The sequence below is a fragment of the Carassius auratus genome, unplaced genomic scaffold (genome assembly GCF_003368295.1).
Source record: "Carassius auratus strain Wakin unplaced genomic scaffold, ASM336829v1 scaf_tig00216315, whole genome shotgun sequence".
NCBI classification, from domain to species: domain Eukaryota; kingdom Metazoa; phylum Chordata; class Actinopteri; order Cypriniformes; family Cyprinidae; genus Carassius; species Carassius auratus.
The window spans coordinates 158,905-176,259 of NW_020528504.1; the positions used below are offsets into that span (position 1 = coordinate 158,905).

Sequence of the window (17,355 nt, forward strand, 5' to 3'; positions counted from 1 at the left end):
GAATAGCGCATGTGTTGCTTTTCCCACTGTTAACTCAACTCAACGTGGCCGGAGAAGGTGTGTGAAACTCGTTGTGAGTTATACTAAAGCAAAATCTTGAGTATTTATTGTCTGATAAACATTAAAAACTGTCTGCGGAGGTTGAGTCGTCCTGCAGCCCCCGCTGGCTGTTCATTGGCTGCAGCATCTTTTTTCTAAGTTCTAAAAAAAATACCGTAGACGGCAAGGCACAAATTTAGATATTCATTTATCTAATTAATCTATAGCCTATGCACAAAGACAATATGATCTTTTTGTCCCCTTTTTGTTTTAAAGCTTGATGAAGAGAGAGAGCGCAAGTTGCTGCAGCTGAGGAGGACAGTGATGCGCGCGTACAGGAGTGATTGACAGTTCGCGGCACTGTGTACAAAAAATACTCCGCTACACAATTATTTCGTTATTTTCGTTTAAGCTTATTAACGTTAGCATTACAGAAAGGTCTGATTTACGCACTGTTACAACAGTCATGTTTTTTTTAAACAATGACATTTGAGTTCATGATTTTAATGTTGCTGTTTCTTGTGGCAGACTAAATGAAGAGTAATGTTTCTTGTGGCAGACTGAAGAGTAATCCGGCAGAGTTTTATACTGAAACTTTCCGTCTAAAAGTCCTTCCTTGGTCTTATCCATATTTCTTTGCACGTTGAACACACATAGGCCACAACTGGAAATAAAAAAAAATGCAACCGCGTTAATTGCGTTATTTTTTTTTAACGCGTTAAATATTTCAAATTAATCGAATGCGTTAACGCGCTAATTTTGACAGCACTAATTTTAATATATATATATATATATATATATATATATATATATATTAAAATAGAAGACAATATTTTTTAATTATACGGAAGTTTTACAATATTATTGTTTTAATATATTGTTGATTAAATATATGTAGTCTAGCTGAACACAAGATACTTTGACGAACACCAAACAAATCTTACAGACCTAACGTATGTTTGATTTTTGATCATTTATTTGTGTATTTACTGCTTTTTTTATGATTTATGAAAATGGGATAATACAAATATTTACTAATAATTGTTAATAAATTACATAATTTTAAACGTATGTCACGAATAGATCATTTCTGGAAAGTCTTCTCTCAACTCCTTTCCATGAAATGTTGGTTTCAAAAAGTACAAAAAAGTACTTTATGCAATTTGTGCACTAAATTCTAAGTTTTGTGTTGCAGACCAAAATTTGAATTGTTATTTACTGAAAATTAAAGTTTGAGGTCACTGTGACCTTTCGTTGAGTAAAGAGCCATTTAAAAATACTTAAAAATTGTTTTCCATGGAAAATTACAATCTACGTGTTTTAGTATATTATGAGGCATAGTTGAGTAATTATTCCTTTAAAATACCACTGCTTAGTTATAAATCTATCATTTGCAAAGTCAGAGCTAATGAATCTTCTCCGTCAATTTTCTGTGGTGTAGCAGCCGAAATGGGTTACCAAAAAAAGAAGTCTCATTTGTTTCCGTCTCTGTCTTCCATTTTCCATTTTTCCCTGTCAACCAGTTCCCACCATCGCTCCAGGCAATGTGAAAGCAGAGCCTGTCAACTCCACCACAATCCGCTTCACCTGGACAGCCCCGAACCCGCAGTTCATCAACGGCATCAACCAGGGCTACAAGGTAAACGCTGAAGGAATGAGAATACATCTGCGCTCAGACCTGAGCCGCTGAAAATGCATTAAACGCTGCTTGTATTTTTAGGCGTTTTGAGTTTGATGATGAGATTTCATGCTAGGGTAGCCAGAGGTCTCTTTCAGCTCCTTTACTCTCATTCCTTTGTATTTGTTTTTGCTGAGAGATCCGGAATCGATCCTCCTGTCACTCTGCTTCTTTATAGCCAGACTGTCTGTGGAAAAAAAATGTTTAGAACAATTACAAAATGGAGACAGTCAGCCGGACACATTAGTCTTAATAGCTTATTAGCCAGGTTTAGGATCGGTCCCAGACAACAACAGCTGGGATTGGAAAGAATATTTGTCGGAAGGCTTGTCTTTTCTCAGTGGACTCGTTGGAGAATAAGCTTATAACTCTCATTCCCTCTTTAGTGCCCTCAGAGGAGAGTTTCAAGTGTCTATAAACTCTGAAATGCCAAATAATCCACAATAGTATTGAGAAAAGGGAGGAAATCTGAGACCGTTCAGCCATTCTCAGTGGAGAATAAATCTAGCGCTCTGATAGTGTTATTTGAACACCATTATTCAAATTAGGGAATGTGTGTCAGTGCTGTTCAATTTTTACACCATTTCTATTTTATGCATGTTATGGTGTCATATTTAGTCTGTTCTCTTTCTTTTCTTTCTTTCTTTCTTTCTTTCTTTCTTTCTTTCTTTCTTTCTTTCTTTCTTTCTTTCTTTCTTTCTTTCTTTCCTTGTTCATGTGTGTGTGTGTGTGTGTGTGTGTGTATATATATATATATATATATGCACAGTATATGTGTATGTGTGTATTATTATTTTACTTGACCCAGACATCAGAATAAGCTTACAAATGCTATTAAAACATGTTTTGACTAAGATAAATCGCTCTTCTCCATTCTGGAGGATGCAGATTTGATATATATATATATATATATATATATATATATATTATTTCACTGTTATGACCCAGAAAATAATAATCAACTTAAAATACTTGATTTAAAACATTATTATTGGTCCTTTCCATTTTGATCCATGCTGGAATGAATGCCAGATAATGTTCAAAACAATAAGGAAACAATATAACAAGAAAGTCCACGTAAATAAATATCCCAAACTGGATACTTTATTAATCTCTTGCTCTTTTAAGCTGTTAGCATGGGAGCCAGGAAAGGAAGACGAGACGACAATAGTGACGGTTCGGCCGAACTTCCAGGACAGCGTGCATGTGGGCCACATCACCGGTTTAAAGAAGTTTTCTGAGTACTTCACCTCTGTGCTCTGCTTCACCACACCAGGAGACGGTCCTCGCAGTCCTCCACGACGACTGCGCACTCATGAAGACAGTGAGTTCCTGTTCCAACACACACATGTTACATGATTATTGTTGATGTTCAGTGCTTTCAATTTCAAGAACCAGTGGAGGCAGCATGACCTCTGACCCTGGTTTTAATGGAAACCACCCTCACATCTCCAGGTATTCTGTACCTGTGAAGGTCTCACAGTCTGACCTCTGGCCTGTATTTTCAGCTCCTGGTGCTGTGGGTCACCTGAGCTTCACTGAGATTCTAGACACTTCTCTCAAAGTCAGCTGGAGAGAGCCCAATGAGAAGAACGGCATTCTGACTGGTGAGTTATCAACAAAGATATCTGTTACGGAAATTATACAGGTTCCATTGATGCCTTGTGAAAAATCATATTATTGATATATAAATTATTATTATATATATATATATATATATATATATATATATATATATATATATATATATATATATATATATATATATATATATATTTTTTTTTTTTACTATTAAAATAATTTAACATCATATATCAATCTTATACAGTATATAATATTAAATGTATAATGTATTTGTATCATTAATGTATAATGTATTTGCTTGTTTTTTTTTTATTAAATCATAAATGTATTAATATGTCTAATAACTTCAAATATTTTATTTAAATGGAATTGTAATTTTATACTATATATATATCACATTTTGCAATAAACAGTATGTATAATTAAAAATAATTATTCCCAAAATATTTTAAAAAGTTTACTCCATAATTTCTAGTCTAGAATCCTAGTTTAATACTCTATGAAATTGATAAAGTATATTATATTATATTATATTATATTATATTATATTATATTATATTATATTATATTTCATATTTGTTTCCTAGGGTATCGTATATCATGGGAGGAGTATAACCGTACTAACACACGGGTCACACACTACCTGCCTAATGTGACTCTGGAATACAGAGTCACTGGACTGACCGCTCTCACCACTTACACTATTGAGGTGGCTGGAATGACCTCCAAGGGTCAGGGTCAGCTTTCGTCTTCAACCATCTCTTCAGGAGTACCGCCAGGTAAAGCACACACATGCACAAACCAGTCAAAACAGTAACGGCAAACCTAACATTAAAATCGGACCGGAAAGGCTAAGCATGGTCTAATGGGGGAAGAGAAAACAACATATTCTTTCCACGAGTTCCCCTGAACCAACTTTAGACCACCACTGGTTTTAGAGCTCCCATTAAAGGACTACAGAGGGTTATAAAGTTAAAGATCCGAGCCCTCGTTATTGCACCGATGCAGCACCAACACATGCAGCCCAGAGCCGCAGAATAACTGACAGGAGGAGTCATGATTACGACTCCCACGACAGAGATCGTTTCTCATTTATTGCTTCATTAGACGCTCTGTGGCTTCGACTCGAGCCATGTAAGAGTCGCACACATTCAAAAGGAGATGTAGACGTATAAAGATGTATGAATCCTGTACGGTCATATTATCGCATCATGTTACCCTTATTACCCAAAGTTATGCAGAGCCTGCTGCTTTCCTGACATACCCACAGTGTTTTATTGGAGGCATATTTCATCTTCTGATAATAAGCTGGGGAACAGCTGTGAGTGTGGAATGATTTGTACCAAAGTTCTCGTTCACGTCTGCCTTTCACACAGACATTAAACTGTGGGAAAACTGTTTTTAAAGTATATTTAGAGCTGCTTGCTATGGTTGTAGTTTAACAGCAACCATAGCAGATGCCACATTCCACAGCCATCTTGAAACGGTCAGTTTGTCGTCACTGACAGTAAAAATCAATAAGTTTTCCAAGATTCCACAATACTGTGTAGCCTCTGGTCGTAAAAAAATAATAATTAAAAAATGACAAATTAAAATTCCTGAAGTAATGAGACTTTGACAGGTAAGGACGGTCTTTCGTTCATTGTTTATTTATTTCTCTGTATACAAATCCTCATTTTACCAAAAGGGGGAGCCATAACACAGCCAAACATTTTCACAGTATGACTTTGCTTTAATGTTTGGATCCTGAAAGGTCTGTTCTGCTCTGGATATATTGCTATATTATATTCAGTACTAAATAAAAAATAAATAAATAAATAATGTTTTAAAAACTAAAACCAACTTTTCTCTCTCCCAACACAGAGCTTCCCGGGCCTCCCTCAAACTTGGCCATCTCAAACATTGGCCCTCGATCGGTAAACTTGCAGTTTAAGCCAGGATATGACGGCAAGACCTCAATTTCTCGTTGGCAGGTGGAGGCCCAGGTGAACCACTTGTTGTTCACGAGGGTGAAGTTTTAACATTGTTTATCTGATCTTTGAATGAACCTCTTTTTTGCATGGATCTCTCTCAGGTGGGTGTCATTGGAGAGAATGAGGAATGGGTGACGGTCCATCAGCTGGCCAACGAGCCTGATGCTCGCTCTCTGGAAGTCTCCGGCCTCAACCCCTACACCTTTTATAGGTGACGCATACATTTATTAATTTTTTACTTACATAAATATATTATCAAATAAGGCCTCAAGGAGGTGTGAAAAAGAGTTAATTCATTTCTGACAGGTCTCCTCAAAATCAAATCATACAGAGAAATCATATTTGAGAACTTTTTATTCATAGTTATAAATAGTAATCAGTCTTGATTGACCACTTGTGATATTTTAGTATAATTTATTTACGGTTATAGTATATATTCATATATTTACATTAGATTATTTAATATTTTCAGGCTTTATTTTAAATTTAGTACAATTAATAATTATTGTGTGTGTGTGTGTGTGTGTGTGTATCCTTTTAAATTGACTTAAGTTTTATTAATTTTGTCATGGGCTTTTATAATTGTTATGCACTTTTCAGTATTCCTCTAGAGCTTTAATTTATTTTTAATTCAGTTTTAGTGATTTTAGTACTCATTTATTTCACTAATGAATAAATACATACAGTATATCAGCATTAATGAGTAGTTGGTACTTTATTTACTTTGCTGGTACTTATTTATTTCAGTTATTTTGCAAGGCAACATTTTTAGTTTTCAATTACTTTTTTCATCAAATATTTATATTTAATTTTCTTATATTATATATATATATAATATTTTATTACATATTTTTTTGGCTTTATGCCCATTATTGAAAAAAATATTTGTAATAGTTTTACATTTAGTTTTAGTTAACAATAACAATGTTAATGTAAATCAGGCCATTGCAATAAGTCTATAATGGGATTTGCAGGTTCCGTATGCGTCAGGTGAACATAGTGGGCACCAGTCCACCCAGCCAGCCTTCCAGAAAGATCCAGACCCTGCAGGCTCCTCCTGATATGGCTCCTGCAAATGTGACCCTTCGAACGGCCAGCGAAACCAGCCTCTGGCTCAGATGGGTGGTATGTTCTACAATCGAAACCGTACACACACTCAGTGTATGTCATTGAGACTGTGACACAAACTCAGTCTTTCTCTTTTTTTGCCTGTTGATCAGCCTCTTCCTGAATGGGAGTACAACGGGAACCCAGAATCGGTGGGTTACCGTGTGCAGTACAGCAGGATCGGAGCTCAGTCCAGAGCCCTGCTGCATGTCATTGCAGATCGCCTGGAGAGAGAGTTCACCATCGAGGACCTGGAGGAGTGGATGGAGTATGAGGTCAGAGTTCAGGCCATCAACGGCATTGGAGCAGGTCCCTGGAGTCAACCTGTACGGGGAAGAACCAGAGAGTCCGGTAAGGACAAACCAGTAATCTTGGATTTTTTTTTTTTTATAGTTTATAATTTATTTATTTTATATTCTACATATTTTACATTTAAATATTTACAAATTATTATGTTTACTCTATTTTAATAAGGGCATGAAAATAATAATAATAATAATAATAATAATAATTATTATTATTATTATTATTATTATTATAAGAGTTTTATATATATATATATATATTAGTATTAGTATTATTAGTCTTATTATTGAACATTATAGGCATGTTTGGTATCATAATGTAAGTAACAATAAAGATAAAGTAATTAATTGAAATAAAACACTTAGTTCAGACATTAAAAATATGTGCAAGCTGATATGCTAAAATAATTCAAACTAGAACTGAAAAGAAAATCTATCTTAATAATACAAAAATAATATAAAATTATAAAAGCACATAACAAATTACTACAACTGAAATATTAAATCAAAACTAATATGTCTGTGTGTATAATTCAATAATAATAAATTATGTAATAGCATATAAATCATTCTAAAGCAACACAAATATATCTCTTATCTTATAGTTTCAAGGAACTGTCCATTTTGGAAAAACTTTCCATTGATCACATGTTGAGGTTAAGGCCTGTCTAAAGTCATTCGTCATACATAGTACGTGGGCACATGATTTCCTGTTTAAACAGGCTATAATGTGCACAGATCTGCACACACATGCAAGCCTTTTCATGTATCCTGCGCCATGAGAGAGAAGCAAACACACTTCCTCTGGATCACCTGTTTTTCTCTTTCTGCTCAGCTATTTCTCCATGGTTACCAGAATTCAGGGAAATGGGTTTGGGATTAATAAGTGGGTGTTGAGGAAATTGGTAACGCATGGGGCTGTACACACAACTCCCCCTTTTTTTTCTTTAACCAATCAGATTCCCACAATCATGCACTCTGTGTCCAGGGATTTGTGCCGGAGAGTGATTCTCTGTGTTACTCCCCCAATAACGGTCAAACTCTGCTTTTGTGATACTGTATGTGTTCGGCTATCAGCACACTCCTAATCCTCCCCCAGCACACAAACACACACACACACACACACACACATAGATATAAGGCACATATTTCAACCCCATTAAGGACTTGGAATGCATAGATGTACAGGTGCATCTAAAAAATAAAAAAAGAATGAATGTCTTGGAAAAGCTCTTTATTTTTTGTAATTTAATTTTAAAAAGCAAACCAGATTGAAGCCCAGGTTGCTTTGATAGCGGCCTTCAGCTCCTCTGTACTGTCTGTCAGATGTTCCTTATCTTCCTCTTGACAATGTCTCATAGATTCTCTGTGAGGTTCAGGTCAGGTGAGTTGGCTGGCCAAACAAGCACAGTATATCATAGTCAGCAAACCACTTGGAAGTTGTAATGAACCTTTTCAATGACATAATTTATTTTTAGATGCACTTATCTACTGAAAGATTAATTTAGCCATACATGCCTTTAGCTAACACATTCATCTGTCTGCCTTTGTTTTAATGCAGTCCCCTCTTGTGGCCCCACAAATGTTTCTGCATTTGCCACTACCTCCAGCAGCATTCTGGTCCGCTGGTTTGAAGTTCCCGACCCTGACCGGAATGGGCTCATCTTGGGCTATAAGGTCTGTAAGCACTTTCAAGTGAAAAAAAAAAACAAAAAACATTCATTAAACCTAAGCTGCAAAAATGACAAATGAAATGAATACTTGACTGCAAAAAAACATGAGCAAAGCTTCTTCTCTCTTTTGTTTTCATGCAATTGAAAGTGGAAGTGTCGCACATTTAAAAGAAACAGCTTATTTCCCTTACACGAAATCATTTTAATATGTCTCTTTTTTTTATTTTCAGGTGGTGTATAAGGAGAAGGATTCCGACTCTCCTCTTAAGTTCTGGACAGTGGAAGGAAACGCCAGTCACAGTGTTCAGCTGACAGGACTGGGAAAGTATGTTCTGTACGAAATCCAGGTGCTCGCCTTCACCCGCATTGGAGATGGACGACCCAGCACTCCTTCAATCCTGGAGCGAACCCTTGATGATGGTGGGAATTACAATACACACACACACACACACACAAAAAAAAGACTGTTGCCTTATTATTAAATAATCAGATGTCTTTACAAGTTTATGATGTTCTTATTTTCAGTGCCTGGGCCGCCAGTCGTCATTCTTTTTCCTGAAGTCCGGACCACGTCGGTCAGACTCATCTGGCAGCCACCTTCCCAGCCCAACGGCATCATACTGGGTATAAGAGTTTGTCTGCATGCATTTCTTTCTTCTGGTGTTTATACTTACATGCTTGTCTTCTGAATGACCTCTTTTTACCATCAAGAGATGAAACATCCCTGAACACTTTCAACAGTGACTGTTAACAGCTCATACACATGCAAATATACATAAACATGTAAAAACAAGCACAGAGTATCACATTAAAATAATCTGTCCCATTTTTGAGCCATATTTAAACTACCTTTCAAATTTTGGAGTCGGTATGATTTTCTATTACTGTATGTTTACCAATGCTGCATTCATTTGAAAAAAATTTTTACACTTAAAACAGTTAATTGTGAAATATTATTACAAATTAAAACAGATGTCTTCTATTTTAATTCATTTTAAAATTGTGTTAATTATACAATTATTTTCTTGAAAAGTGATGTGCTGCTTAATATTTTTGTTAAAACTGTAATATGTTTAATTTCTAAAATTTCAAAGAACAGCATTTTTTGAAATAGTAATATTTTGTAACATTATAAATGTTATTTGTCACTTTTAATCAATTTAATGCATCATAGCTGAATAAAAGTTTTATTTTTCCTTAAAAAAAAAATCTTACTGACTCCAAGCAATATACTCTTACTCTTAAGAGGCCCCATTGTTAATGAAATCACTCTTTTTTTTGCTTTAGCTCATTAGCTTGCATTTCCTCTCATCAAGAAACAAGGCAAACGTGTTACATTTCCTCAATTGCATGCAAGGAATAGCATAGTTTGTTCAGTCCTGACCTCTGTGATGTCATCGGTTCCCTCTACAGCCTATCAGATCACATACCGCCTGAACTCCACCAATAGCAACACAGCCACATTTGACGTCTTGAACTCCAGTGCAAGGCAGTATACCGTCACCGGACTGAGGCCGGAATCCGTGTACGTGTTTCGTATCAGAGCGCAGACACGCAAGGGTTGGGGAGAGGCAGCGGAGGCTTTGGTGGTCACCACCGAAAAGAGAGGTAATGCATAGTGTCATCACACATCAGCAAGATGACCTCAAACTGAGCAGTGTGTCTGATATTAAGAAAAAAAATTTATTATAAATGGTTCAAATTAAACAGAAAACGTCCATATGCATATTATCGTACTGTCTTAGGTTCATGTAATCAGATTTAAAGTGTTTGTGTGTCCATGTCTCTGAACGGAGACGTCTACGGTCCGCTGAGGTCAAGTCCTAAACAAATCTATCCATTTTACCCAGACCCGCTTTGGTGTGGTTTGAGACGCTTGGCAAAAGTTTCACTGCACTGACTTCCACTCGAGCAAAGGCACATTCTTCTTACAAAGCATTATAATCAGAACTTCGGATTATTTTTGCAGTTCACTGATCCAACGTAGAGATCAGAGGTTTTGACTCGTAAAGTGTTCTTATGTAATGTAATATTAGAGTCATAAATTCTCTGTAGTCTAATGTATATTTTAAAATGTTAACCATGTTCTGCAGGGTTATGAGTGTGCAGTGAAGCAGTGATAATATTGTATGACTGCACACAGGGAAAAAAAAAGATTAGGGATGATAATTTAGATAGAAGTTAAAGTTGTTACATAACTAAGTTGCTATTTGAAAAAGTAACTAAAAGCTAACCAAAAGTAGCTCAACTAAATTAGCTTCAATATATTAAAACTAAATAGAAGCTATTTAATTTGCCATTTGCTATTACTAGTATCAGGGTACGGGGACAAACACAAACATCTGAATACAGCTTTGAGATGATATCAGATTCAATGCAGTTTATAAAACAAGATAAGTCCTAATAGTATAGAGTTAAAAAGGTTTAAACATTGTGCCTTCTGTGAATCGTTTATATCAACTGTTCAAATAAATGATCGACGCTACACAAATGGGTCACAAAAATGATAGGAATGTGTTTGATTATTGGCTTTAAGATTTTAAGTGTGCTTATGCTTGACCTTTGACCCCCAGCTCGACCACAACCCACCAGCCGTCCCGCAGTCCCACAGGAAAACGTCCTGGCACGCAGCGTGCTGTTGTCGTGGGAACCTGGCAGTGATGGTTTATCTCCGGTCCGGTATTACACGGTTCAAGTCAGAGAGCTGCCTGAGAAGAACTGGACCGTTCATTCTGCGTCTGTTAGCCACGAGTCCAGCTCCTACATTGTCGACAGGTACAAAAGACATCTGCTGGGAAGTTTTAGTGTGGTTTGATTCAAAAGTCCTTCATGCATAAAGTCACAGTTCTTCACAGCACAGATTTGACATTAGCAAGTGACGTTACTTTGTTAGTCACTGTAACTTTATACTGGCTTCACGCAAAGCATATTCTGAGCAGAGGCCTGTGTTTTGACTTGTGTGTGTGATTTTTATTTCAGACTGAAGCCTTTCACGTCCTATCAGTTCAGAGTGAAGGCCACTAATGATATTGGAGACAGTGACTACAGTGAAGAGAGTGAAGCCATTACAACACTACAGGACGGTTAGAACATTTAACCCTTCCTTCTTCTTTCCGCTTCTCTTTGTCAGTGTTTTATGCTGTTTGCAACATACACTTAGCAGTGCATTTGGTTCCTCTGGCACACTGTAATAAATTTGTGTTTTATTTACCCCGTTTTCCGGACTATAAGTCGCACTTTTTTTCATAGTTTGGCTGGTCCTGCGACTTATAGTCAGGTCCGACTTATTTATCAAAATTAATTTGACATGAACCGAGAGAAATGAACTAAGAGACATGAACCAAGAGAAAACATTACCATCTACAGCCGCGAGAGGGCGCTCTGTGTTACTCAGTGCTCCTGTAGTCTACACTGAAGACATGACAGACGGCTGGAGACGGTAATGTTTTCTCTTGGTGCTTGGTTCTAAATAAATGTGGCTACTTATATATGTTTTTTTCCTCATCGTGACGTATTTTTGGACTTATGCGACTTATACTCAGGTGCGACTTATAGTCCGAAAAATGCGGTAATTTGAGGCTAAAAAGTCTTGTTTGTGGGGTAAGACACCCCTATCTTTCCAAAATATAGATATAAATAGTTCAGTATAATGTAAGTGGATTATTTCACCTAATATTTGTGTGTATCAGTAAGGTTTTTTTTTCTTTGTATTTTGAGAGAGAGAGAGAAATAATTTTTATTAAAATGCATTAAACAGAAAATGAACCAAATCAAAGCATATTAGTATGATTTCTGAAGGGTCATGTGATGCTGAAGACTGGAGTAAGGATGCTACAAATTCAGCTTTGCCATCGCAGCAGTAAAATACGTTGTAAAATAAAGGATTTTTAATTTTTGTATTGTAATATTTCACAATATTACTGTTTTTACTGTATTTGTTGATCAAATTAATGCAGCCTTGATGAGCATAAGAGACTTGTATTTTCCTGTATGGACAGTGTTGCAGCTCACTGGGTTTTGGAACAGAGCCATTAAGCACATATTATTCCCTACATGGTCCTGCCTTCTGCGTGTCTCTGAATATGTACAGCCGAATCATTCTGTCCATTATGTGGCACACAGATGCTCTTCAGTTTGTATTATGAGAACTTGGCTTTACAGTCATTCAAGCAGCCAAGCACTTATTGTGAGTCCAGGTGATGCTATTGTGTGAGGCAGTAGAATAAGTGAGGTAATATAGTATCTCTGGTTGCTGTGAAGCAACTTCAGTGAAGTGAGACGGGCCGTGCATAATGCCCAACACAATAAATCAGGCTTAAAGACAGGCTTGGCATGTTTAGCAATGCAGTGTTTATGTAGCGTAAGACATTGTAGCTGATGCAGCAAATCATTCACATGGATGTCAGGTACACAATTGTCTTTCAGACCCTCTGAATTTAAGTGTATCGCTCTCTCTCTCCAGCTCCTGACGAATCTCCCACAATCCTGACTGTCACGCCACACACCACGACCTCCGTGCTGATTTGCTGGCAGGTAGGTGGGCGGGACATTTCCCTCACAGCCACACCAGCCGTGCTTTTCCATCAGCGGTTTGTAATAACAGAGCAGGAGGGCAGAGTATGTATCTTAAACACATATTATCAAAGTCACCCCGAAATTACAGTTTCAAAGAGGGCTGGTTTGAAAAGCCGTAGGTTTCTGGTTCACAAAAAGGTGAGTGGACTGGTTTCTAGCCCAGATCTAGTTCATGCACGCTTTATCAGGGGGATTTTTTCTGATTTGCTCATTAAAACTGAGATCAGAATTAACAAAAGTCTGGTTTATTCTTGCATTTATCCAGAGTACAGATGTCTACCCTCTGGCGATTAGCAGCATACTTGTTTACACAACCTTTATTTACAGTAGATATAATAGTAGATATAAGGCAAATGCTTAAAGGGGGTGGGACTGTTTTTTTTTTTCTAACCAATAGCAGAAGGAGCTATTCTGTTTGATGTTACTGTGTGGTGACATTCACTCAGCATGTCCTGTCGTCCTTAGCCCCCTCCTGAGGAGAAGATTAACGGGATCCTATTGGGCTTCCGAATCCGATATCGGGAGTTGCTTTACGATCGGCTCCGAAGTTTCAGCGCTCATGCCATCAGCAGCCCTTCATCCAGCTGGGCAGAACTCACATGTAAGCAGACGTATCACGAGCAGCGTGTCTCTCAATGTGTACCGTAAACGAGACATGACGCAAAAATAAAGAATACATCTCTCAATTTGATTTATTTGTTTTTGCACCCAACATTTTTGTCATTATTTTAAGTTTAATATTCAAAATTATTTGTATTTTATAATGACTAATGTTTTAATTGATTCATAGACCAAATCATAAATATATTTAGAAAAAAAAAGAAGAATTAAAGTTCAATCAGTTAATTGATATTAGTCTTAATCAATTTCAATAAGCTCATTAATGGCTTGTTAGTTTATCATTTTAGTAAACTAAGCTTAAATTTATATTTAACTTTTTGAAAATATTTAAGATAATATCTCGCTCCCATTATTTTTTTACATTAACTGATATTTTCATTGATTCACAGCCCAAAACATGAAATATATCTGAAAAAATAATAATTCATGCAAAAGTAATAAATGCATTGTCAATTAATCAGTTAATTAATATTAATATGATTCAAAGTTCAAATAGAAAATATTCATACAAGAATAAAATACCTTCATTAATTGCCTGTTAGTTCAAAAGTGTTATTTTTGTAAACCAACTTAAATTAAATATTTAATCTAGTTTCTGACTCTTCTTATTTTTCTGATCATATCTTCTTTGCTAATGTCCTCATCTTCTTCTTCTGCAGCTCCATACAGCGTACAGAACCTCAGTGACCCCTCCCTCACTCAGTATGAGCTGGACAGTAAGTCACTTGCTGTTTCTTCTCTTTTTTTTTTTGCTGATTCTCTTGCCCGGTCCATAAAGCTGATGTATGATTGTGTCTGATCTAGTACATGTCAAGTCTTACTTAAGGCTAGAGAATATGCAGTCTAGATGTTTAGGCTGGCTGCTGTCAGTGGTCCTGTTCTCACCTCACGTCTGGAGTGGTAATGAATTTAAGAGCTGGATCTGGTTTCTCTCTGCTGGAAGAGCAGTGTGTAAATCGAGTTCAGATAAGCAGACTGACTCATCTTTCAGGATGGGAGCTGACACGGTTTTCAGAGAAAGTCTGAGTCAAAGTTAATGAAACAAAGATGGATGAGAAATCAGAACAATTGATATGATGTGAATCACATTGTCTGTTTTAGTTTAGTTTAGTTTTCTTTTTTTTATTAAACTTGGTGTAGAGTGCCAACCATGCATTAAAAACCTGCTATGTGTGATATTTGCTCTTCTGTAGATCTTACGAAACACAAGCGCTATGAAATCAGAATGAGTGTCTATAACGCCGTTGGGGAGGGACCAACTAGCTCACCACAGGAAGTCTTTGTTGGTGAAGCAGGTTAAAACCTTTATAATCTTTATAAAGTTTTTCTTGGCTTACAAACAAAAAGGAGCAAAACCTCACCTCACATTGGCTCTCCCTCACAGTTCCCACTGCCCCGCCTCAAAATGTGGTCATCCAATCAGCTACTGCCACGCAATTTGATGTAACGTGGGACCCGCCTCCGCTGGAGACTCAGAATGGAGATATTCAGGGTTATAAGGTCAGACTCTGAAGACTATGTGGAAAATGCTTTTAGTGTGACTCTCATGGACATTTTCTGCATGATGGTTGTCTGTTGACCTCCTATGACTATTGTTTTTTTTTTTACTTATTTAGACAGTATACTATTTACATGTGGAGAAATTGCTGTCAGTAATATATATATATATATATGTATATATATATATATATATATATATATATATATATATATATATATATATATATATATATATATATATATATATATATATGTGTATATATATATATATATATATATGTGTATATATATATATATATATATATATATATATATATATATATGTGTGTGTGTGTGTGTGTGTGTGTGTGTGTGTGTGTGTGTGTGTGCTCTTGTTTTTGTGACATATCAGGACAAAACTTTGTATAATGACATGGGTATGATACGGGTATTACAAGGAGAGGGTGACTTATGAGGACATAACCCATGTCCCCATTTTTAAAAACGCTTATAAATCATACAGAATGAATTTTTTTGAGAAAGTAAAAATGCACAAAGTTTCCTGTGAGGGTTAGGGTTAGGTGTAGGGTTGGTGTAGGTTCATAGAATATACAATTTGTACAGTATAAAAACCATTACGCCTATGGGATGAACCCACTTTTCACAAAAACAAACGTGCTATTTTTTTTTTTTTTATAATGGATTTTCATAAGTTAAAAATGTCTGGGCTTGACACACAGGCAAAACACTAAAAGCTGTATGTAAAGATCAAAAATGATTAAAACACACGAGTCTGAGACCTGTTGTTTTCTACTTGCAGATTTTCTTTTGGGAATATAAGCGGAAAAACGAGACCGAGAAACTGCGGACTCTCTTCCTGCCGGAGGGAGGGGTGAAGCTCAAGAATCTAACGGGCTACACCACCTACATGATCAGTGTTGCTGCTTTCAACGCAGCCGGCGATGGGCCACGCAGCCCACCGACCAGAGGAAGAACCCAGCAAGCTGGTGAGGAAACTTTAGGCAGTTCTCTCCTTACCTGTCTTGTCCAGGACCGAAGTTAACAAAAACACTTGTTCTGGGTTACGTGGTGTACTAAGTACTGTAAGACAATTGTAACTTCACTAGATAGACTTTTTTTCCCGATTTTAAAGCTGAATGGAGTCATTTTACTTTTAATAACTGAATCTAAACTAAGTTATATAAGGTACACACATGGGCAGTCGGTCAGAAGTTTGTAATGATGGAAACTATTTCAAACGATTTCAGTATTTGTCCAAGACCTTCTGGAATGTGAACCACTGCTGAAAACTGGCCAGAAAGTATCAAGAACTCAACCAGTGCTCCTTTGCATCTAATCAGTCTGCTATCTGCGTTTGTTTGTGTGCTTAGAGTTCGCTCTGATGAAGCGGAGTCATTTCTGCCTTATTCAGCCTTGTGGTTTTCATTCGGCATGCCTGTGAGTTGGCTGTGGGACACAGTCTCTAGATTGTTCTCTCGTTCTGGAGGAGATGTTTCCCTGGAGTCGGAGTGAAATATGCTTTTCATTGGATTGCCACAGAAGTGACTGGTTTTGTCATCTGATATTATAAAGTTGGCCTTGTTGAGTTTCAGTGTCAAAATTAGTTGATGGATGAAATAGCTTTCTGGGCCGTTTTGTTATGTGTGGGCTTTTTTTCACTCTCTTTGCTAATAAGATTCAAGAAGGGGAAAGATGAGGAACAAAGTAGAGCGTATAATGGGACAGAGGACATAAAAATGATATTCTGGAGCCTCAAAATTGAATGGTGGTTTATTCTTTATTTTTTCTTATGAAGAAAAGATTTGGTTTGAATCAGTCTTGCAGATTCGTTTTGGTTTTGTTTAGTTTGCAGTTAAGACCACTTATGGTGTCTGGATTATGTACTGTTGACATACTAAAGAGTATTTTCTTTGCTTGTGGTTACAACTACATATAGCTTGATTGTTTTTTATATATCATAAATCGCTCTTACAGAAAACACTTTGACTGGTGTTTAATAGTTTTGTCTCAAGCTGTGGAGCTGAAACACATAGCAAAGGCAGTACAATAAATCAGCAGGAGTCTGACAATCTTCTCACAAGCTGTGTCTGTCTTCCTTTCCTTAATCAGAAAAGATTTGTCTTTATATTATATCTGCTCTTTTTCTGTTTCCCCCAGAGATAGAAACAGGCACAGAATGACAGGTAATTTTGTTGTAGCTGTTTTTTCGTTCCAACAAGGTTTTAAAGTCTCAATTCCAGGAAAGGGAGACAGACAGACAGACATGGTTAAGCTATTGAGACTGTCTCTCCTGATTAGCA

The 17,355-nt window shown here is 36.6% G+C and overlaps 1 protein-coding gene across 1 annotated transcript in view; it reads left to right on the plus strand.

The window, feature by feature from the left end:
- Window positions 1-17,355, plus strand: part of LOC113097483 (protein sidekick-2-like) — a 72,482-nt gene that overhangs the window by 38,479 nt on the left and 16,648 nt on the right. The window contains 20 exon segments of the mRNA XM_026262703.1: window positions 1,563-1,678; window positions 2,846-3,041; window positions 3,226-3,324; window positions 3,889-4,080; window positions 5,165-5,286; window positions 5,376-5,485; window positions 6,249-6,399; window positions 6,495-6,732; window positions 8,248-8,363; window positions 8,590-8,779; window positions 8,885-8,983; window positions 9,773-9,967; window positions 10,933-11,134; window positions 11,339-11,442; window positions 12,822-12,892; window positions 13,400-13,535; window positions 14,215-14,271; window positions 14,749-14,850; window positions 14,940-15,055; window positions 15,855-16,041. Of these exon segments, the coding sequence (XP_026118488.1) occupies window positions 1,563-1,678; window positions 2,846-3,041; window positions 3,226-3,324; window positions 3,889-4,080; window positions 5,165-5,286; window positions 5,376-5,485; window positions 6,249-6,399; window positions 6,495-6,732; window positions 8,248-8,363; window positions 8,590-8,779; window positions 8,885-8,983; window positions 9,773-9,967; window positions 10,933-11,134; window positions 11,339-11,442; window positions 12,822-12,892; window positions 13,400-13,535; window positions 14,215-14,271; window positions 14,749-14,850; window positions 14,940-15,055; window positions 15,855-16,041 (2,799 nt within the window).